Source organism: Diplotaxodon limnothrissa, unplaced genomic scaffold, assembly GCF_057381915.1.
Source record: "Diplotaxodon limnothrissa isolate DT_005_m unplaced genomic scaffold, D_limnothrissa_male_GT1.1 unmapped_scaffold_4, whole genome shotgun sequence".
Taxonomy (NCBI): Eukaryota; Metazoa; Chordata; class Actinopteri; order Cichliformes; family Cichlidae; genus Diplotaxodon; species Diplotaxodon limnothrissa.
The window spans coordinates 3411796-3436026 of record NW_028188558.1 but is presented as its reverse complement, the minus strand read 5'-3'; the positions used below and the strand labels follow the sequence as shown (position 1 = coordinate 3436026).

Here is a 24231-nt window from a genome sequence, read left to right as displayed (position 1 = left end):
TTCGCCTACTGGGTATGATGGCTCAGCCATCCTGGTGGTCTGGCTTGGCTGTTTAAGAGGGTTTCAGCGCTGGGTGGTTTCTTCAGGCGCTTCCTACTGTTCTTGTGAGGATTGACAATACCACCATGGGGGCTTTTATATTAGCCATCGGGGAGGGATGCATTCAGGCTAATATCAGCAAACATTTCCTCTCTCTGAGTGCAACACATCCCAGAGTCAGAATGGGGAATGAATCTGCGAGGCGTTGTGTTATATGGTGATTGGGCTTTGCATCCAGCCACTGTAGAACAGCTTCAGCTGGAGCTTTTAGCCACTACATAGAGCAATAATCTTCACTAAGCTTGATCTTAGAAACACGTTCCATCTGGTGGACATTGGGGAGGTGACGAATGGAAAACTGTTTTCAACACTTGGACATTTCAAGCGTGCCGGGCTGACAAATGCCTCAGTTGTTTTCCAGGCTTTAATCAATAATGTGCTCTTTGTATGTGCACCTGTTTGACCTGCAGATTTTTTTCCAGAGAACAACTAGAACAGGAAGCAAGTCAGAGTTCTTCAATGACTATGAGACACTAAGTCTAGTCTTGGTCTTGGTAGCCGGGGATCCGTCCACCATGGCCTCTGATCCTGGCTGCCACGTGGCACACATTGCATGCGACCCCTATGGCGCCCTCTGCAGGTGGTGGGCCTGCATAAGAATGGGCCCATGTCCCTTTTTCGGGTTGTGCCCAGCCAGGCCCCATGGACCAGTGCCCGGCCACCAGATGTACAGCTTCTGGCACCCTCCCCGGGCCTGGCTCCAGGGCAGGGCCCTGGTAACACTATCCCAGGCAGGGTGAACTGTTTCCTTGATCTTGCACTCATAGGGGTCTTCTGAATTAAATTGAATTGAGGAGCAGACACAGACTGTTTTATATGAGATCCTTCTCATGCACTTCAACAGTCTTATTCATCATCCAGTCTTAAATGATCCTGTTATGACCAATGACTGCTCGACTGTGTCAAAGAGCTACTTCCACAGTGTGGAGAAGCCATAATTCTGACTCCACGCCAAATAAAAGGGGGAAACCCTCCCAGGGATTGACACCTAACAGTTAAATAGTTAAAGGATTAAACTTCTCTTTCCTTTCTTTAAACAAAAAGATATTTTCAAAAAACTATTCAAAGGTCCCAAATATCTTATTTCACTCACAAGGCAGACGAGAGGCAGCTGTGTCATTATGGCGTTTGTATCCTGCTGCTACTGGGACCAGTTACAGTTCCTTTCACTAACACACACACACATTCTAGTTTTGATATCTTAGTGAGGACACCTAGTTGACATGATCCTAGCCGCTCACTGTAACCATCAATAATGGATGGTTAACACTCAACCTAAACCTAACCATAACCTAACTGTAACCCTGACACTAGAACCACATTGTGAGTCTCAAACCCGTGAGGCACTTTTGTCCTCATAAATGACTGTTGGTCCCCACAAGTATAGTAACATTCCAATTCTTGGTCCCCACAGAGACATCTAAACAGGTCCACACACACACTTTCATGTATTTTTGTCCACAGTATAAAAGCTGTTTGGGGCTGGGAGGAATCAAGTCCGTCCATGGCAACTTTCCCCGACTGCCTTCCACATTCTTTGAGTGCTTGCCTTGTCTGCTCGCTCTGGCGCTTTAATGACTTCCTTCAAATGGTACCAACACTTCAGCAACGACTGCAACATCATTTTTTCCATCTTCACAGTCCTGGAAGCATTGGACAGTATCATCTAATACATGGAAAATATTAAAACAGCTCAGCTCACAAAAGCTGGGAAACTTTGGGTGCAAACATGTGGAGACCACTAATTCATTTACTGCATGTTGCCTCTGCTCAGTGTCTGCTCAGTACAACATGGATCTACATGTTCACTCCTGCACTGGCCAAAGCTGGTAGTGGTACTGCTTAGACTCTTTGAGTGCTAACATTGGTGCTCCAATCATTTGGTGTGGCTCTAACGGTGTGATTCAGACTGAGCAGACCTGGTGCATTTTGAATCAAAACTGCAGAGTCATTTTACTATTATTTAATAAGGAAGAACAGAGAAGAGTCCATGACCACGTTATATCAGTAAAGATGTTGTGTCTGCATGAGAGTAGACTGTCTCTGCAGGCAGCATTGAGAAGTTTTTTAAAAATTTTAAAACTACAGGTTTATGTCATTTTGGCACTTAATGGGGTTTTTGTGACGGTTTGTCTGTGAAAACGTCCTCACAATCACTAAAAACCAAAGAACACCACCCCCACAGTAAAGCGGTGGAAACATGGGTCACTTTTCTGCTAAGAGCACAAGATGACCTCCCTGCATGGAGGGCCAATAGACAGGACCGCGTATCGTACTGTGACGAGGAACCTTCGTCCCATGAAGATGGATGTTCAAGCATGACGATGATCCAAAACATCGTGTCGAGGTAACAAAGCAGTGGATGAAAATAAGAGTGGCCTATCGAGTCTTCCACTCATCACCTCCAGCTGGTGACGGCAGATGGCTGCCCCTCACCGAGCCTGGGGTTACTGGAGGTTTCTTCTTCTCTGTAATGTTGTAGGGTATTTACCTTATAAATATGAAATATATAAATATGAAATATGTCAAAACAAAGCAGAGACAGCGATCAGTGATAACTGATTCTCAGTGCTGGAGATAAGGATGTACGGTAACCTTCAACATTACACATCCTGTGGACACATACTGTTTGATCTATTGTTAGCATTAAGACGCTGACAGGTGCAGATGAATGAGCCCCTGATTTCTTCAGCCTACAGCAGACAGACTGTCAGGAGTTAGCTGTAGGACTGCAGAGCGTATGCTTGGTTTTATGTTGCGTTGTTGTTTTTAGCCTGACAGATGCCAAATGATCTGTCTGATCAAACGGGCGATTGTGGAAGAACACAAGCGCTTTGTCCTCTGGAGGCTGCTGACCTTCTCTGGCCACACAAACTGCTACACACTCACACTGACATTAACCTGTCACTGTGGTACACCACTCTATACTTCACATATCTTGGTTGTCCTCATTTACACGACAAACACTTAAATAGACACACACAGTGACACTGTACGCCACCCCGAGAGGCCCAGTGTGGCACGCTACTGGTGTGTCACATGCTCAGAGTCTAAACAGCCTCTGTGAACCCACACTGCTGCAAATATGTCGCCAGCACCTCCAGATTCAAATCAGTGTGTCATTGAGCAACAGAGGTTAGCAAAGGTGTCCCAGTCCAAATATGGTGTAACAGCAGGAACGTGTGGGACATTCCTTTCTTATGACTTCATAAACTCAGCTACTGGGAGATTAATCCAGCGTGGTGTGGCAGCTTTGATCGTAGACCAAAAATGTGCAGTCCAAAAAGATCCCAGCGTAATCAAAACAGGCCGTCCTTTGGCGTCCACCAGGCAGTGTTTTGTAAATAATATGTGTTTATCATTTATATGGGAATATAAAGAACTAGTTTTAGCTGTTCTACATAAACAGCATATCCCAAATATCATCAAAACAGAAAATTAGAATAAGAGCTTTCAAATCTAATTTATCGGCACAATTATTTCAATTTACTTTGCTTTGGAAACAAATGTGCTGTGAGGGCTGTTTAGATCACATGTTACATAATGAAGTAATGAATGTCATTTCTAACTGTTTGATTTTAAAAAGTATGTTTGATAAATGTGAGGTCACGTCCAATCTGGAAGAGACATGTTAAAAAATGACCACGGCCTGCACGACTTCACATTTGATGTTATAGTCAGTGTGTACTAGTGATGGGATTTCTGGCTCTTGTTAGAGAACCGGCTCTTCAGGTTGTTTTGTTGCTATAATTTACATTATTATTAACAATAATATAAAATTATGCACAAAAGGAATTACTAATGTAAAAAAAAAAAAGTGGTTTTATTTATATATGTTTATATATAAATATATGCGGTGGCCCCTAGAGACAAAACACGTACAAACTCCAAAACACATTTCTAGCATGAACTGAACTTCCAAAGCAGAGCTACTAGATCACTTAAATTACACAATTGAAAGCATGAAAGCATGTGTGTATTGTTTGTGTATTTATACACAAGCACTCATATATAGTCAAATAATTTAAAAAAAAGTTCATTTACGTGTTACTACCACACACCAAATCCGGTCGTTGGTACTTGCTGGCTTGTGTAGCCTCAAGGTAACAAAAGCTCAACACTGCGCCCAGCGTCCTGGAGCACTTCTGTTGTGTTTTGTACGTGTTTTGAGTTTTTATGTGCTTCTGATTTTTTACGTGTTTTGGAGTTTGTACATGTTTTTACGTGTTTTGGAGTTTTTACGTGTTTTGTCTGTAGGGGCCACCGTAAATATTCTTTTATTTATTCACTCCACATAAAATGTAATAAATAAATCATATAATACAAAAATCAACTATTCACATTTCAAGTTTTAACTATTTAAATTTTCAGCTTTTTCCTTTTACAAATTTAAAGTGAAAACAACACAAAACACTGCAAACCACAACACAATTAAATATAAATTATAATATGAAAACAAAAAGAAGATGCATATTCTCTGTCATATGGACCTGCATGAATAAACTTTCTGAATCCTTTATCATCTGCAACTGAAAATAGTTGTGGATGATTACTATACCTTTCTAATGTGACGTTGTTGTCCCTGGCTCTCTTTCTCTCCCTCTGGCTCTGTTCCTGTGCTACTGAGTGTAACTACCGCCCCTCCCCCCTCTGCCCAGCGTAAAGCACAAGGCTCGCGTGCAGAGTGAAGCGGGAAAAAGTGCGAGAGAGAGAGGGTGAGAGAGAGAGAGGGTGAGAGAAAGAGAAAAAAAAAACCCACGTTCATGTCAGAGATCCGGCTCTAAGAGCCATTTCGTTCGCGACCGACCCATCACTAGTGTGTACATGTTTCTATTACAGCAGTGCAACAGTGTTCAACCCAACGTATCTCTGTGAAAGACAAATAACTGCAGCTGAATAAAAGCTTTATTGCTGCCTAATTCATCGCTACGTGTACCTCCGTCCAAGATAATGGATGGTTTGTCATCTGCTGGTGTGTCTGCAGGACAAGCATGTAATGGGATTAGTGGGGATAAATTCATGGAGGAGAGGAGAATGAGACAGACCTAATGCTAGCTAATGAAAGGACAGCAAACTAACACAGAGGAAGAGGTCAAGGCAGATTTCTTTGCAGGGTGAGATGAGGAAGGGAGGAGAGTAACCACTGTGATCACCCAGAAGAGAATGACTCAGGTCTGTGTCCAGTCTCCCCAAATCAGCATGACACAGCAAACTAAGCTACATAAATCTCTGAATTACCAGCTGAGCCACTAATCCAGGCGGTATGACACTCGCCAAACTGCTAGTTCTGTGATATTTTACCACCGAGCATAAAAGTGCTTACAGGAAAGGCCAGGAAAGAATAAGCCATGAATACAGAGTTTAAATCATAAGAATATTTTATAACGTTTAACATTACGCAGAAGCATTTCATATTCATGAAACGCTTTCAATTAAAAGAAAACATCGAAACAGGTAATAAGGACACACCCAACATGCTCAACACCCACTTTAGTACTTCCTACTCAGCAGTTTCAATTACTGGTTAAAGCAAATGTGTTAGAAACTTAAAGCACGTAAAGAATCTGCTCAAGTCAAACAAGACATCAGACACACATCACCAAGAAGGCAAGTTTAAAGCAGTCCTACAGAAAGGTTTCAAAACTCACTCCCACAGCTTGATTCCAAGGATGTTAGATTCCTATCGGGCCTTTTCTACTGTTAATTTTTAAGCTAAATGACAACTTTGTTTGTCCACTGTCAGCATTCAAAACAACTTCTACAGGGTTTAATGGAGCACACAGATTTGACTTTTTACAAAAGCACTCAAAGAGCTGTAGTAATGAAGAATTGTATCACAGTATGTTTTGTCATATCCTGTCTAAGATGTTTTTTCTTGCATGAGACTAAGCACTCATTTATACTCGTATCCAATACAACTGATTTCGGTTTTATGCTTCCTAAAACCCTTAAAATTCCTTGTCAATGTCTTTTAGTTTAACCAATCCTAAAGAAAATCAAGCTTTGCTGCTCTACTCTATTTCCCGTTCCCTCCCCAGTGTGTTGCAACATGTATGTGGATGCTGAATGAAACGGGTGGAGGGATGAGCGCTACATGGTTGTGTTTGAGCAGGAGGGCCGGATGATGAATGGGCTTTTATAGACATGCTGTTCGTTTACGGCAGGCTTGTAGGCGATGATCTCTTTAGTGTAATATGAAAAGGAAACAGATACATCGTGATATCACAAACACAATCCTACATTTGTGCCAACCTAATAAAATAATATGCAGTACTGTGTGAAACTCATCAAGTGGCCTGAACTAAAAGTTCTCCAGCAAGTTTTTCTTGGACATTTTCTTGGCTGATTTTATCTCACTCACTTTCAGTCCAGTCCTTTTAGCTGACCATTTTCAGAAGCATGTTTTTGTTTGTTAAGCCATTGACCCATGAATCACTGAAACATAAAAAAGGCACTCAAGTCAAGGGATGAACCAGTATTGTGTCTAGCACGTACATAACAGACTTAGCAAAGAACCAATTTTAAACTGTATCTTTTAAACTGTGCTCTCAAACACATTTAATTTCTTACAAAATGCCAAAGACAACATAAGGCACAATAGCATCTCTGCAACAGCGTGATTCCCAAACAGCTGTCTGGGAGGCTGTAAAGAAATCATTGTTACAGAAGGGAAACGGAGAAAAGGCTGAACACTGCCAAATGGTTCAAGAAATGTCTTTCTTTGTAAGAAATTACATCTTTTTCAGTTCTTCTTTCAACTCTTGGTACCCCTACAGCTTCTCGTGTTCCTTCTTCCTGATGCAGCTGTCGTTCGGGACCACTACATCGATCACTACGGCCGTCTTCTTCTGTTTGTCTACCACAATTTTGTCCGTCTGTATCTGGAAGTCCCACAGGATCTTAGCTCGGTCATTCTCCACCACCTTTGGGGGCATCTCCCATTTTGACCTCGGGACTTCCAGGTTATACTCGGCACAGATGTTCCTGTACACTATGCCGGCCACTTGGTTATGGCGTTCCATGTATGCCTTGCCTGCTAGCATCTTGCACCCTGCTGTTATGTGCTGGATTGTCTCTGGGGCATCTTTACACAGCCTGCACCTGGGGTCTTGCCTGGTGTGATAGACCCCAGCCTCTATGGATCTTGTACTCAGAGCTTGTTCTTGTGCTGCCATGATTAGTGCCTCTGTGCTATCTTTCAGTCCAGCTTTGTCCAGCCACTGGTAGGATTTCTGGATATCAGCCACCTCCTCTATCTGCCGGTGGTACATACCGTGCAGGGTCCTGTCCTTCCATGATGGTTCCTCGTCTCCCTCCTCTTTCGTGGGTTTCTGCTGCCTGAGGTATTCACTGAGCACTCGGTCAGTTGGGGCCATCTTCCTGATGTATTTGTGGATGTTCCTTGTCTCATCCTGGACTGTGGTGCTGACACTCACCAGTCCCCGGCCCCCTTCCTTCCGCTTAGTGTACAGCCTCAGGGTGCTGGACTTGGGGTGAAACCCTCCATGCATGGTAAGGAGCTTTCTTGTCTTTATGTCAGTGGCTTCTATCTCCTCCTTTGGCCAGCCTATTACCCCAGCAGGTACCTGATCACGGGCAGGGCGTAGGTGTTGATGGCCCGGATCTTGTTCTTACTGTTCAGCTGACTCCTCAGGACTTGCCTGACCCTCTGCAGGTACTTGGTGGATGCAGCTTTCCTGGCGGCCTCTTCATGGTTCCCATTCGCCTGCGGGATCCCCAGGTACTTGTAACTGTCCTCTATGTCTTCAATGTTGCCTTCTGGTAGTTTGATCCAACTGCTCCATTCTGTAGTCTGCATCTGTAGCCAGTCTTGTCAAAGACCTCACTGAGAGGGTTCAGGCCTATGCAGAACAGCAGCGGCGACAGAGCATCTCCATATGGGTTGCATCCTACTCCCATATGCTCTTCCAGTATTGCTCCATCTCTAGCCTTGGTGGGGCTCTTCTCATAGTGTCCCCCTGCCACTGAGAATATACCTTGAACTGTAGATTACTCTTAGTTAATTCTCCTGCCTTCTATCTCTCTGGTATGGTCCCTTCAAGCGGCTGGCCAAGGCTTTGAGTCGTTGCTTGGCAGTTTCCAAGGCCTCAGGTATGGGCAGCTTGCTGTACTTCTTAGGCACCTTCTTCATCGCACCTTTCTGCAGCTCTGATAGTTGGCTAACATCCCTTCGTGCTCCCTTGGTCTTTCAATTCAATTCAATTCAATTTTATTTATATAGCACCAAATCACAACAAAAGTCGCCTCAAGGGTTTAGCCTTAGTGTCCTTCTCCATGGGAGGCATTGCTACTTGAGATCGTTCATGTTGCAGCCAAGAACTTGACTGATAACTGCTGCCATGGTGTAAATCAGCTGGTTGGTTCCAGCGATGGTCACACTAGGGACTGTCCACTGCAGTAAAAACTCTGCATTATCACTCCGTTACCTGCTGCAAGCACTGCCACAGTCTGATTTTCTTTCATCACTACCTGAATTGTTTGACTAAAAGGAAAAAGAAATGGCAGATGTCCTTCTCTACAGGGGCAGAACTGTTGGCAAACTGTTCACCACCCCCCAACCGCCCTGTCTGTCATCACTCCACTAGCATTGCTGTTTGTAATTATATTCACTCCACTTTTACACACCTATACATAATATCCTAAAAGCCACAAATCAATTAGAACCCTGCTCTGTTTGGTAATGAACTGTGATAAAACAAATATCCCCTGCCGAAAAACCATAGGCTTCCCAAGGGAGTCATGAGTTCATAATGTTCATGTTTATAAACACTGAAAGCTGACATGGAGTAGGTCCCAGGCCCTGAACTCCATAAGCAAGAAAATGGATTGATGTATAAATACACACACACACATATATTAGGGGTGCAACGACAAACAAAATTCACGGTTCGGTTCAGTTCGATACTTTGGTGTCACGGTTCGATATTTTTTCCATACAAAAAAAATGTTCATGCCTTTTTAATTTTTCATTTATTAAAATTATAAATATATATTTTAACTCAAATGTACAGTTTTTAAATTTAATGTTGCTGAAACACCAAAGTAATAAAAAAATAAATCTATCTGATGGAGAAATCACTCATCTTTGGAAAAGAGAGTTTATTACAGAGAAATGTCTCTTTCCAAAATAAAAGCTATACTATATGCTTCTTCTGGGCTATACTCTCAGCAGCATATTAAACATATCAGGTCCCCATAAGGAGAATCATGTGCTAACGGCTGTCTAAATGACTCGGGGAAAGTTTGTAGCATGCGTGCTTGTTGTTTTTGTCTGCTTCCACGTGTCTTTGCACTAGGATGATGTCGGAGTAAATGTGCAGTCATATTCGTTGTGTTCCCACTAGTGCTGTCAGCGTTAATCTCGTTGAAATGACGTTAACGCCACAACACGGCAAATCTCCGTTAACAAGCTACCGCGGATCGCCCCGTGCGTGGAGCTGGACGGCCAACACGTTAACGAGCTAACTGCGCTAACGCACTAGTTCCCACCCATGTAATTGAGCATTACGTGGCACATCCAACACATTGTTTTACTTTAGTCCATGACGCGCTTACCTTCAGGGTAGAGCTGGGCGATAGAACGATAACGATATGTATCGCGATATAACTTTTACTCGATAGAGAAATTAAATTATCGCGATAGACCTCGCCGCTCTTGTCCTCTTAAAAAAAAGGAAAAAAAAAAAAAGGTCAGCCAATCCAAATTAAGTAGCACAGAGCCGAACCAATCACAGCCGCAGCATCACGTCGCGTGACTTGTTACGTACAGCACAAGTGCCAAGCCGCACGTGTGTTTGTTTGGGAAGCAGCCAGCGGGTAATGGAGGAAATGAGTGTGCCGACTAGAAAAATCAACCGAGCGTGACCGAAGAGAAAACAGATGATGGTTCCAATGCCGGAGAAATTGTCGAACGGAAGAGCCATAGAAGTTCCGTAGTGTGAAGGTATTTCGGCTATTTCAAGTCTGACAAAAAACAGTAGCGTGCACTGTAAATTGTGCCGAAAGCAAGTCTGGAAATACAATAAACTGGTGCATGCGTCACACTGTGCGCCACGTTATTGTTTCGGTGCAATGAATTTCTACAATACTGTTACTGTTAATTCTACTCTCTGCAGTGTTTAAATGCTTACATATACACACAGTTACTGTCCGTCCACACATACGACTCGGTTCTGCTTCTATGCCCCAGCTTTGTTAACTTTTTCCCACCGAGGCTTCTAGACTTCTGATTGGCCAACATTTCTGCACGGTTAGGAATCTAGCTCCACCTGCTGCTTTGGCATGTTCATAGCAGCGTTTTCCTTCATTTCTGCCTTTATGTGTGGACGGGATTATTTTTTAAAACGAAAACGGAAAATCTCCGTTTTCAAAAATACCCGTGTACGTGTGGACGTAGCCTCAGTCTCTGACTGGAAGCGCTAATTCGTCATTCGGCTTTTGTCAGACTAAAGTAACTGTTAAAACTGTTTGAAAAGCTCAGCTATACAACAAGGAGAGATTGAGAATTTCCTTTTAGTTCTCAGTTTATTTGATATTGACAAAAGTTAGTCAATTTTGTCTGTTCTTCTGTAAAACAAACTAAGATTTATTTTTAGAATTAATATTTTGTTTCTAAGTGGAATTGACAATTTAGTCTGTTTCGTTTGTTCTATTTTGAAACTTAAACGCTTTAGCGGCTGCCTTTTGTGTAGTTTGCAATATTTGCCTTTATTTATCTGAAAAAGTCTCATGTTCCTTAAGTACATCTACCCTGTTGAACTTATTATGGGAAATAAATATTTAAATAAAAACAAGCTGCTGATTATTTCACATTTTACTTGTGAGCAACGGCACATTTAAATCTTACAAATATAGTTATTTGGCTTATATCGTGATAGATATCGTTATCGCCTGAAATGAAAAAACATATCGTGATATGAAAAAATCTCATATCGCCCAGCTCTACTTCAGGGTCATACGTCACATGAAAACCAAAATAGTTCCAAAGGCCAGATCTGAATGAGGGTGGGGGAGGTTCAGTTTGCCATGTTGCAACGAGCTTAGCTTCTGTCTCGCTAGCTTGCGCTGCGCTCAGTGGATCTGTGCTCGACAGTGCAGCCTAGGCGGAGTAGTCGAACACAGATCCACTGAGCTCTCAACACAGACAGCATCGTCAGAAGGAAAGTTGATAAAATAAATTACAAATGTTGTATTGTTCGATACATATGTGTACTGAACCGAAAGCACTGTATCGAACGGTTCAATATCGATACCAGTATCATTGCACCCCTAATATATATACATATATATGTGTGTGTGTGTTTCTGTGGTTCAGCATTATGATGCTGAACCACAGAAACACACACACACACACACACACATATATATACATATATGTGTGTGTGTGTGTGTGTGTTTCTGTGGTTCAGCATTATGATGCTGAACCACATCATAATGAATAAATGGATAAATTTCCAAAATCCCGGAGCAATGCAAATTAGCCGGTGAGAGGTAAGGAGCTCTGTCATTGGTTAGACAGTCTTAGCTTTGCACCTATACCAAAGGCCATTCAGCCTCTGTGTTTACACTCTGCCTACACAGATGTTGGACATGAGACGACACAGGAAAAGGATTTTTGATGTGAGGTTTTTATTGAGATTTTATTTCTTTTTTTTCTGATTTGAAGTATTTATTAATGGAATAATAATTTATTTTCAAATACTGATTTATAATTTTTTTTATTTTCAATTAAATTACTAGATAATAAATTACTTTTGTATTGAATAAATAAAATAACTTAAAAATGAATTTGTAAATTAATATTTTATCGCACAATTCATTGTTTAAGCAAAGAACTTTTTATTTCGATGCGCTGGATCTTCTGGTCCTCTGCACATAAGTGGATTTCCATTTAGACTTTATATAGACAACAACTCAAAGTGCTTTACAACAAGTCACATTCACCCATACGATCATCTAGTGCTGTACTTTAAACACTTTAAACACAAACACAGATACTGTGGGGAGAGGCCACAGAGGCACAGGGAGAAAACTCACACAGAAATCCAACAATTAAAGAGGAACCTTCTCGATGTAACACTACCATCCTGCAAGATGACCTGGTCCTGGGCCATCTTAATAAGCATGCTGTGCACAGTAGTTTCATATTCCTGCCAGAACAAACACCAGACAGTTTGTACACAAGGCTCAGATTCTCGCTTTGCCAGATACAGACAATAGTTTAAGATCCTAATGTCTCTGCACAGCTCTGTATGTACTGAAATATCCAACCTCAGATATTTCCTGCTCACACTCTGCACCGCCTTAGACAACAAGTAGTTCATGCTATACATAGCATTGACTTTTCATTCCAGCCATGTGCACTCATCAGGGCATCAGTGCTGCCGTAGTAACCACACTAACACTTCCTTGCACCTGTTGAAATGGCCTCAGTCTGATCGTGCCCTGAACAAACTCACCTTTAACATCCCACACACGGACTAAATATGTGCGTGTCAATAACACGTGACAGGAGAACATGCTGGTTGTCTGTCGTGGGGCTGAATTAGAAACAGAGCAGGAACTACAGTTTGTCAGATTAAGACTGATCAGGTCCAACATCCGCTCCCAGCACTGATTTACACGTTTGGTGTCACATTGAAGGAAACGCCTACTGGCACAACCTGCATGTGTTAAACTGCTCCTGCGTGTAAACAGCGTGTCACTTACGGCTTTTTGCATCACAAGGACGCGCACTGGCGTCTCAGGGTGACTCAGATGTTTGCTGAATGAGGTGTAGACCGGACTAGGCGGGACTCATTTCAGCAAAACACGAGCTTTTCCACCCACCAGTGTTTATCTGTGTGCTTATTTTAAAGAATTATTCTATCGTTATCAAATACGAAGCATTACACGCACGTCGAGCCGTTTCTGCTGAGTCAGACACCAGTGCTCCCGTGTGCTGATTCTCGGGTCCATCTTAAACTGGTGTGTTTGCGAATGAACTTCGGTAAAACGTTACAACGTTACCGGGCGCGCAGAGGGTCTCGGAGGCGTGTCGTACCTGTCGGGTGGTCGCGGGCTCCTCGTTCCCGGTGGGTGAAGGTGTTTCTCCTTCAAGCGATGCTGGGGTGACCGGAGAAGAAGCCATGTCCCCCCGACATCACCTCTCACTAAGCGCCGCTCCTACTGTGACTTTCCTCGGTGTCCTCCAGCGTGCAATACGCTGCCTGGCGCAGTTTGCACGGACGGTGGACCGGTTGCGTCGCTCGTTTCCTGCGCGATCAAAGTGACTCTTCGGCTGCACAGTGCAGCCACTGTCCCTCCTCCGGCCGGCGGACTAGTCCAGGCGAGGCGGATGACGTTGTCCCGGGTCTCGCTCGCTCTCGCACATGCAGGACTTGGCCCAGTCTGTCTTCTTCTGCCTCACTCTGCGCTCTGCTTTTCACTTCATGTCTTTTTGTTTTGTAAGGTGGCTAACACGATCACTCCTCTTCTGCCTGCAGGACTCTGTGACTGCTCTGTGCTGTGGCAGCACACTCCAGCCTGATAGTTCATTTTACAGCTTTTGGCACTGCGACGCTCTCCTCGGCTCGACAGACACAATCTCACCATGTCGGCACAATATACTGAGTGCAATCCATAACATGATTTTATCTCACTGTAACTTTTAAATCGACCAAATGTTGCGTAAATGACGTGTCACGTGACTTGAGCACACACGCACACCCCCTGTCCTCACAGCAGACATTCATCTTAGCCCAGCTCAGATTTTCAGGAGAAAGGTGATCTGAAGCAAAAGCAGGAGGAGATCATCACTGCTGGACCGAAGGCTAAGAAGGAAGAGCTTCTGCTGTTTGCAGTGTATACTGCTGTTGATGCTGTATCGTGTGACATGCACAAGATGTTTCATTCAGACTGAACTCTTTCTTTGTAGTGTTTACCTGGAGAAGATCGGAGGGGCTGGCTAAAATGATGAAAACTCGAAGCAGATCAGAACACCGCTTTGAAAACTTGTACGTGATGCTGTGGGGTTGATTCAGTGACCTTGTGGGGCCATAACAGAGAAATGACAGCAGTGTAGTGGATCAAATAAAGAGTGATGATGTTATATTTGTGACTGTAGCAGGACCAAGGCTCAAAAGGTTGCAGGCGTTGTTAATTGAGCAGAAGATGGACGGCATCAAGCCCTCTCCTCGACAGCTACAGGATCACAGTCTGCAGGTTCAGTTATGCAACGTTTTAGCATCGATGCGTGAAGTTAAGAGCAGACAGGGAGGTTATTTTTGCACTGGGCTGGAATGACTCAGTTTACCTGTCAAAGGCTATCACGGCTGGGAGAAAACCCTCAGCATTAGTAAAGAAGGACCACGGTGGCCTCTGGGTAGAAACACTGCAGAGTTCATGTGGATACGCTGCTGCATTAGGTCAGATAGAAATATCATAAAGCATCATTAAGTAAAAACGTTTATTAAGAACAAATGTTTAAATATTGTTAACGTGTTTCCCAGAAACATCTGTAGAGACAAAGAGCTTTCTGTTGTTGCTTCGAGGAAACAAGCTCTTCTTTTTAGTTTTGTCCTGGTATTTATTCCAGGACGGACTCATCCACTGAGCAGTGTTTGGGTTTCTTCGTTTTCCTCGTTCTGGATGCAAACTATTACAACTCGGGCTTTATTTCAGTGACAATGGCCTTAAGCTGCAATACAACAGGAAGTTACTCATATATAGTAATTTCCCAGACCATATTAAAAATCCATTAACAGGAAATACAAATGATGGGACAATGCCACAGCATGGACATTAGAACAGTTGGGAAAATTTACCTGGAAAAAGGTGAAAATGAGGCTTCATTGAACTGGAATTACAAAGACCAGGAATGTGAGATCCACCAGCCACAACTGAGGGTTTTTACACATCATATCCTCAAAGTAGAACTACAGTGATCAAAAGAATCGACTTTAATGTTATTCTTTCTTTATTTATGTCAGATTTAACCCCCCAAAAAGCTTTAATCTTTAACTAGTCTTTGGACGTAGCTACAGCACGGTCAGGTTGACAGTTTATGGGTAACATGTGGCCACCAGGCACTGTGACACACTTCCATGTTATATTACCTTGGCGTCCCGTAGGAATACAGGAGAATCATGTGAGGAATCTAAGAGTTGTTTCTTAATTCAATTCAGTTTTATTTACACAGCACCAAATCACAACAGCAGTCGTCTCAAGGTGCTTTATACTGTAAGGTAGCTCGTACAATAATACATACAGAGAAAAACCCAACAATATGACCCCCTGTGAGCAGCACTTTGGCGACAGTGGGAAGAAAAAACTCCCTTTTAACAGGAAGAAACCTCCGGCAGAACCAGGCTCAGGGAGGGGCGGGGCCATCTGCTGTGATTGGTTGGGGTGACAGAAGGAAGACAGGATAAAGACATGCTGTGGAAGAGAGACAGATGAACCGCTGAGTGTTGTCCCGTCGAGGTGGCTCTTCTATGTTGTGCATTTATGGCACCAAACCACAAATGCAAAGGAAGAAAGGGTCGAGGCACAGCACCCAGCTGCCTGACAATATTCAGGCAACGTCCAAAGCCCCACAAAGGACCTACCCACACCCCACTGGCCCCGCCCAGATCAAGGAGCTGTCACAGCAGACAAAAATGTGAAGTCCGCACATAGTCGCCATGGCACCCACCAACCCACCACACCATCCCCCATGGAGCTACCAGGAGAGGCATACTGGCCCACTGAGGATCACAGAGGAGCAGACCCAGGGGGGCTGACAGCACAGCCCCCACCCACCAGTCGTGCAGCTTATTTTATCTTGTCAGCGTGAGCCCCACCTAAAGGGGACAGAGGGATTAGTGAGTTGCATTAGTGGGGCAGGAGAGAGTGAAGCAGGGGAGCCAATGTCACTGCGATACGACTCCTCAACACCATCCAGCCTGCCCCACCACTCATAATGAGTCCTGCTGTGCTCTGTAGCAATGATGCATTTTATGTGTGTGTGCCAGGTTAGTGCTGTGGATTCAAAGGAGCACAGTTCCACTAAACAGGAGATCAGGATAAACCCCAGTAACCAACCCTGCCCCCGCCAACACATATTCTCAATCCCAGCAGAGGCCAGCCCCACAATGACATGCCACACGTGATACACAGCCAACATTACTGTTATAATTACATGTTTCCTTTATTACTTTCCTTTCAACCTATTGATTTTGCACCTTAAACTTTCTTCGGTTGCTACAAGCCACAAAGTCCTTTATGGTTTGTCTCTGTTGTGTGGAGGGCTGTTTTTAAGAGCTCAAAAATGGGTGTATCAGAGTCAAACAGGCAGCACAGTGGAAAAGTGGTTGGCACTGTTTCCTGACAGCAAGAAGGTTCTGGGTTCAAATCCAACATCTAAGCTGTTTGCATGCTCTCCCCATGTCTGGGTCCTCTCTGGGTTCTCTGGCTCCCACAGTCCAAAGACGAGTAGTTAGTGGGGTTAGGTTGATTGGTGTATGTGCCTATGAGTATGAGTGTACACGGGTGTTTCTCTGTGTTAGTGACAGTCTGACAGAAGGCTGCATCCCTCAGCCTCATGTGGGCTGTGTAGCCCCTTTACAACTGCAGTGAGAGCTCAGACCTGTTTCTGGTGGGTGGTGGACTCCTCCAGGGCTTCCCCTGATTCCCCTTCTGCCACAGAAGACTGTGGCCTCAGAAACTCATATCTGCTTTTTGCAAATGAAGCGAACCTGTTGGCTTCATCAGCAGGGGCGGATCTAGAAGGGTGGCATGGGGTGGCAAGTGCCACCCTAAAATGATCCCTTGCCACCCCAAGTGCCACCCCAGTTTTGCATATGACAGTGTTGTTTATTAAAATAAGTTTAACAGTTTGAGCGTAGTTACAGTCAGCAGTGAATATAAATGCTAGAACTGGATATATTCCATAGTGTCCCCCCTCCACATTAACAAATGGTTCAGCCCATAGCAGGACGGCTTTCTTCTTGTTTCCAGCAGCAAGCGATGCTTATGATTGTGCCAGAGCACATTTTGAACAACACCATGGGAATTTCTGATTTTACACAGGTGGGTGGATGTTACACTGTGGAAATGAAGGAAGGTGAGTGCTATTTTAAATGGTTGTAGAAAATGAAAAAACAGCAGGTGTATTGGCTGCATTTTTAGATAAATAGTTGTATCTGTTTACAAAATGTACAATTTATATTTGCATTTCAAGTTATAAACATTTACCCAACACGTCTGTGGTTTTTTTACAGTAAAAAATACTGCTAGGATTTTAGGTTCTTTGTGTGATTTCAGATCAGTAATAGTTACATTAATAGTAATAGTAATACTAATGCAGTATGTCAGTGAAAAAACAACTAAATTCAGTTGAGCTGAAAAGATACCAAACAAAGCAAGAGGAGGAAAAAATAAAATGAAACAATCTGAGGGTGAAATACAAACGTAAACTCAAAGGAGTCACAAATGTCCGGTTGTATTTCAGACCTCAGAGGGTGAATCCAACAAATCATGAAAAATGAGGTTTACATGTTTGTTCATGACAGTGCAGATTTCTGACATTTTGTGTCATTTAAGCTGCAACAATGTGACTGTTTTCTAACAAAAACAGTGAAACTTAAGTTAGACTTGTGTTTGTAAATGAAGCGCCCCATGTTGTGTAGCTTTCTGGAGTTTATACTTATTGGGCTACATATGTATTTAATATACAGGCTGTACAGTACATAACATCAAAACTCACATGTTTCATGTAACTAAAGTGTGTAATCATGTGGGTACAGACAATAATTAAGTTATAGACTATATTTATATGAAAAACGTGCATACTTACTGCATTTGAATCATTTTAACCACATGTAACCACCTGCATATGTGTTTGGGGGGAAAAGGCTTTGATTTTGCCACCCTAAGAAAATTTCTCTAGAGCCGCCCCTGACCATTTCACAGGATTTGCATTTAAAGATGCAACAAGACTAAAATGGTTAGGGTCAGGAGGTCAAAGGTCAGAGCTCCTGTGGGTCTGAGGGCGGCCTCACGCTGGAGAAGGATGAAGGAGCCTGACCTGAGCCAGTGTTTGACATGAACACATCAGCACTGCTGTCAGTGAGCCTAACGACAGCCGTTAGCATCATTTCAGTGTTTCAGTCATAAAAACACTTCCTGTCTCTGTGGTGGTTACAGTGACATCATGCAGTTTGTGCTTTGACCTCCAGAGGGCGACAAATCAGCACAGACAGAGAGCTCCATTCAAACTTTGCTGCCATCAGGAATAATTCTTCAAATATAATCATCAGTGTTTGAGCAGTTATGATATCAGGGACAATCTAGACATGTGTGACAATACTGAACATGTCACATGACACACCTCAAACATCATGTGATCCACTCTCAGTCTGCACTTTCATTCATGACTTCAACAGGTTGAAATGAGCTTTGAAGAAACATTCAGTGAAATAAATCTTTCATGGATTCATGTGAGCAGCAGATGAACTTTGTACCAACAACATCTTCAATAACAGAGTCTGAATGAAGCTCAGGTGTTGATGCTGCTCACTGATTGGACGCTTGGTTTCAGCTCTGCTCTCAGTCTTTACTGCACAGGTGAAGGTAGAAAGTGTGACTGGATCTATAGACTGGAAACAGAGAAACATGCTGAACATTTGAAGCTTTGCAGCAGAAATGTTCATGTTACAAATACAGCAGAGCTGATCTGGGATCAGTGTGTTCACACCTGCAGCTACAACAAGGTTTCATGTCTCCACACGTCAGCATGTGAACTTTACTCTGACTCAGTCTGAGCAGTCAGACGGCATATTTTTAAAGTTAACACATCAGCACACACAGAGCTGAGCCCCTCCCACCTGTGCTGAGTTTCAGGTGGAGCCCCGCCTCCTTCCAGGAAGCAGCTCACCTGTGTGTCCGTGTTTAGTGTCCAGGTGTGGAGTGGAGCTTGTTGTTGGTGTGAAGAAACTGTAAGTTTGCTTTGTTTCCTCCTTTAACAGTTAGGAACTTTACTGTTTGTTCAGCTCGTGTTTGATTTCTTCACACAACAAACTGTGTGCGTTTGTATTAAAGTCAGTGTGTAATGTTTCCTGGCTAACATCAGCTGTGCAGCTTAGTTCCGGCACAAATCTGCCGCTCCATAGTTACTTACTTACTTTATTTATTTATTTATATAGCATTCTTCACAGGATAAAAACCGCAAAGTGCTTCACAATAATATAAAACAAATATACATAAAAAAGGACAACCCAACATTCAGCACAAATATAGTTAAAAACCAATTTAAATAGAAGAGTCTTAAACTGCTTTTTAAAATAATTTTTTGTTCACAGTAAAAGACTCACAGGTGGACCAATGAGGCTGACTGTTATTTTCTGTTAGTGTGATCAGAATCTGGGAATCAGACTAAATATGTCCTGAGCTTGGCTGCCGTTTCACAGACACAGAGTGGACTTTGTAAAATTGTCTATAAGTATGTTAGACAAAGGCTTCACATGTCAGCCACTGATTAAAAATACTGAGCCACCAATTGTTGGCTCTACTCCAAAACAAGAGATGTTACAGAACACACAGATGTCAGGACATGAGTTATTACAGTTCACTAAAACTACATGTGGAAAAAACAGTTTTAATAAACTAAAATCATTAATGCTTAATTAATAAAAACATGACCTTTAATGAGAATTAAAACTTAATGAAATTATTTTGTGAACTTGGGAAACAACTAAAATACAGTTATAGAGGAAATATCCAAAGTTTTAGTTCTTGTTAGTTTGGTTAAAAAAAACCCCAAACAAACAAACTTGCTTTAGGAGGCTTTGATACATACAGAGTTATTTAGACTTTTGATGTAGCCAAGAATAAGAGCACTGCTTTCAAAAGGTACTGCTAAACTAATACTGAAAAAAAAATAAAAAATAAAAATTAGAAAATGCTATAGATTTATGTTTGGGTGGGGTTTTTCTCACCTCAGAAACCTTCATATGTAGATCTTGACAAGTGGACTGGAAGGGAGTGATAGTAGAGTTCACTGTTAATGGATAAATTTCAAAGATGAGAAATATGATTTATTTCTGATCTCTGAACAGCACAGACAGGCTGAAGTGACACTTTTCATTATTTCAAACACTCGGTTTCACTTCTGCTCTTTGTGTGTTAGATCTGCAGGATTGAACAACACAATCAAGACTGGGCCACAGACTTGTTGTACCACATACTTTGTTCACTGCATCCATTGACAACAGAGCTCACTGACAGCAAACTGTGAATACAATGCCTCTGCTGAACAATAAACTTGGAATTTTTAAAGTGTTCTTTAAACTAGACGTAGCAAGTTGGCCTCTGTTAAAAATCTTGTGTCACAAACTGTTGGCTCTGCTCCAACAGACTGTCCACACCAAAACAAACATGAGAGTTGGTAAAACACGTTTTACATTTCTCAGACTGACTGGATTAGATTGGAGACACATTATTATAGTATTATAGTATAATAAATATAAAGTATATTAAGTTTTAAAAATCGCTTTACTGTCTGAAATTATATGAATTGAACTGAACTGAAATTGCAGCTTGTTATGGAAATTTAATTAATAAAGCCTACAGATACAGATGCGCAGTAAGCCAACACCTTTTAATAAACACAAGCATCCTTGGGAGAGAGCTGCGATCGCGGGGCACTGACCAGTATTCTCTCCCCTGATCTCAGCTCTGGTTTTAAATACAGTCAGATAACGTATTGCACAGCTGTTGTGTATACCTTTGACCCTTACCAGAAGGGGGACGATTTTTACCACCTTATCTCCTCTTACAGGGTCTCCCCCATCTTCAGAGACAAACAAAAGTCTATCAACACCTGTGGACTTTCCCCCACACTGCAATAAAGTGCCGCCACTTCCCAAGATAACATAACTCTCTTACTGTGTGCAAAAAAGTGTGAAACAGACATTCTAAAGCCAGTGACATAAAAGCACTGTTACTAAAACAATGTGACTACATTGATGAAAGAAAATCCCATACAGGCTCTAAAATCTTTTACATGTTCAGTTCAGGCTGTACAAACTGCACTTAAGGAAAACTGAGTTACAGTTGAATGCATAAAGGTCAAACTGTACTTTCATGTTGTTTCATGTGTGTCCATGTTGTTGCTAACAGTTTGATCAGTGTTTCCACAGTAAGCTATAAATAGTTCTACAGCAGCTCTGAGAACTTATATCAGCAGGTCTCCATGAAGGCCTGTTGAACTGTTGATGGGTCTCAATAAAGTCTGTTTGAAAAGACAAAGACTACACGTCATCAGCAATTCACATAAAACTTGCAGAAAGTCAATTTCTGTAGTACTTTCACCAACAGTGATGGCTGGTCTCCAGAGTTTAAAAACAGTTTTGATCACTTTAAATGAAAGCCACAAAAGGAGGTTCTTGTACCTTCTATAACTTTTCATGGCTAAAAGTAATTACTTAAACTTTATTTGGCCTGAGCTCAGCCTCTAGCTAGGGTTACTCTTCCCTCTCCATTGCTCTCTCTCTCTCCTCCCTCTCTGCTGTTCAGGTTGTGTTGAGTGGAAACACACCTGCGCTCTAATAGCATTACATAATTAGGGTGGAGCCTTTAGTTATCAAATTCAAGGTAAAGGCATTAAAGAAGTTAAAGAACTATTTGTTGCAAAGCAGATCAAATGAGAAACATGCACAACATTATTTCAGTCTCTTAATCACAGGCAGTCTACCAAATCATCAAGCAGTGAGTGTAGAATAGATTTTTAGTCTTTCACTACAATGTAGTGTAGGCATCCTGTTTGAGCAATGTTTAGAGCATCCTGTTAAATGCTGTAACTTAGGAACAGCTAAGATACTGCACAGGACCCTCAAGCTCCCAGGTTTCGGGTAGATGACCCGAGTTTGAAAGATAAACCAACCGCAGGGGTGAGAGGAGACATTGTTTTAAATATCTCGTTGTCAAGGTAAAGCTCTAAGATACAATAATATCAGAGGAAAAACCTTTTTTTAAAAAAAATATATATCAGGAAAAAACAAATGAGGAAAAAATGGGGCAGTTAAAGGGAAAAGCAAAAAATCGTTTTTGTCAAATTTCCTTCAGTTCATGAACAGATGTTCTACTTTCACTTTCAGGGTATAAACAGACAGATCTAGTTTCAGTCAGACTGTGAGGACTGCTCATACAAACACTGCTGATTGTTTTCACCTGAATTCATCTCATCATTGTGAATCTGACTTTGTTTATTCGATTGAAAAGGAGACAAGTTCATGTTTATTAGTTAATTTTGCATGTAAATGCTCCTTTCTCTGATTCACCGCTTTTTCCATCATTTTTCTGCTCTGTGTGTTTGGAGCGCTCGTTGTGGGAACATGACTTATGTCACAGCTGCTCACAGACACTGAGGGGTCATTTTTAAACTGTTTTTTTTTTAATGTTCAAGGCATGAAATGACAAAAGGAAAATCTAAGTGAAAAAAGCTACAGTGCTCTTTGAAGGAAACCTTTTAAAAAAGGCCTCTCTTATTGGTAAGGTCCCACAGGGTTAACCTCAGGGACTGTAACATGATCAGTGGAAATTATAATGGAGTTTGTATAATGTTTATTGGAGTCCTCAGAATTTGTGTTCACTGATGTACAAACATAGACACTCCCACAGACAGAAACACCTTCTTCTCTCTCTTTTTGTTTTTCAGTTTACAGACACCATGGGTGCTCGTCAGTCTGCTGTTCATATTACAAACAAGACCGAGGGCTACACCCTTTGTAACCCCAGGTGACTATACATTTGTTCTTCAGTGTACAGTGGTAGTTTCTAAAGTGGGATCTTTCTAAATTTCTACACATTAAAAATCTAAAAAATCTGAAAAAATATCATATTTTTTCACTTTGTTTTACAAACTCATTCATATTGACCTTTCATGCAGGTGAGTGCTGTTGAACTGCACAGCTGATGATCTAAAAATAAGAGAAATGTATATAAAATGAAATATAAGTGACCTAAGCAGCATCACACCCGTGTTTGTGTGCAGTAAACACAGAGAAAACAATCTAACAATGACACACATTTAACACATCAGCACGTGAAGTTAGAGTTGTTTATCTGAACTTACATATTTGTCTGTGAATCAGTTTTTACTGTGACTGAGATACTGCCTGTAGGTCACCATTAACAAACAGAATGAATCAAGTGAGCAGTTTGTCTGTCACAATGTTTTTTTCTCAGCAGCAATAACCCTGTGCCAGTTTCTTACTCTAAAAAATGATCCACCTGACTCATTATGAGGAGTTCAGGTCCTGTTTGAATAAGAATATTAATTCATATTTTTTCTTTTTTCTGACTAGCCTGCATCTTCTTAGTGGATGCTGCCTAATTCCTTTGCCAACAAAACTTGGGCCATATGAATCTGACAACAGTCTGTTCTCTAAGACTGGTGGCACAACGTGTGGATCTGTTGGAGTCTTCACTTACCATCTCTATGATCAATCTAAAAACAGAGCTGATAAGAAAATAGCCGTTATGTTCTCTGTTCCTTTTGACTACGCCCGGTACTCTAACTGGTTCGCAGTCGGAGTCTTTGACAAGGAAATAAAGTGTGATGGGGATCTTTTTCATAAGATGTATTACAGTAAAGAGAGAGGTTTTGTCAGAGGAAAGGCTGATGGTCATGATCTGAAACACACAGCTGATGATGTTGTCATTACATTGGGCATGACAAACTCCAGTGTTGCAACACTGAAAATTGACGTACACAACAGGGAATAAAGTAATTGTGCAAATGAGAGATCTGATTGTTTGTAGGGCAAATAATGAGAAATGGCTTAATCACCTCTCATTACATGGCCTGTATTTGTAGAGCGCTTTACTCGTCCCTAAGGACCCCAAAGTGCTTTACACATCCAGTCATCCACCCATTCACACACACATTCACCTCTCATTAGTATTTATCTGGATTTATTTACCCTAACACTGATGATCGGGATAAACAGTTATCAACTTGCTAAGTTAACCCAGGGTTTCCACCTCTTCCACAGAAAATGATCCTATTAACATCCTCACCAGAGATGTTAGCAAATGGTGATGAAAAATCTAAAAAGACTATAAAAGACATGCCAGTAAAATCTAACGCTG

General features: G+C 42.0%; 2 protein-coding genes across 2 annotated transcripts in view; both read left to right on the top strand.

The window, feature by feature from the left end:
* The window catches only part of LOC146606895 (protein NLRC3-like), a 597012-nt gene that overhangs the window by 137094 nt on the left and 435687 nt on the right, over window positions 1-24231 (top strand). The gene's annotated exons all lie outside the window — the stretch shown is intronic.
* On the top strand, window positions 22808-23865 carry LOC146606901 (DELTA-sagatoxin-Srs1a-like). Its single transcript, XM_085349298.1, has 2 exons — window positions 22808-22875; window positions 23445-23865. The coding sequence occupies exons 1-2, from the start codon at window positions 22808-22810 to the stop codon at window positions 23863-23865; spliced, it is 489 nt and encodes a 162-aa protein (XP_085205424.1).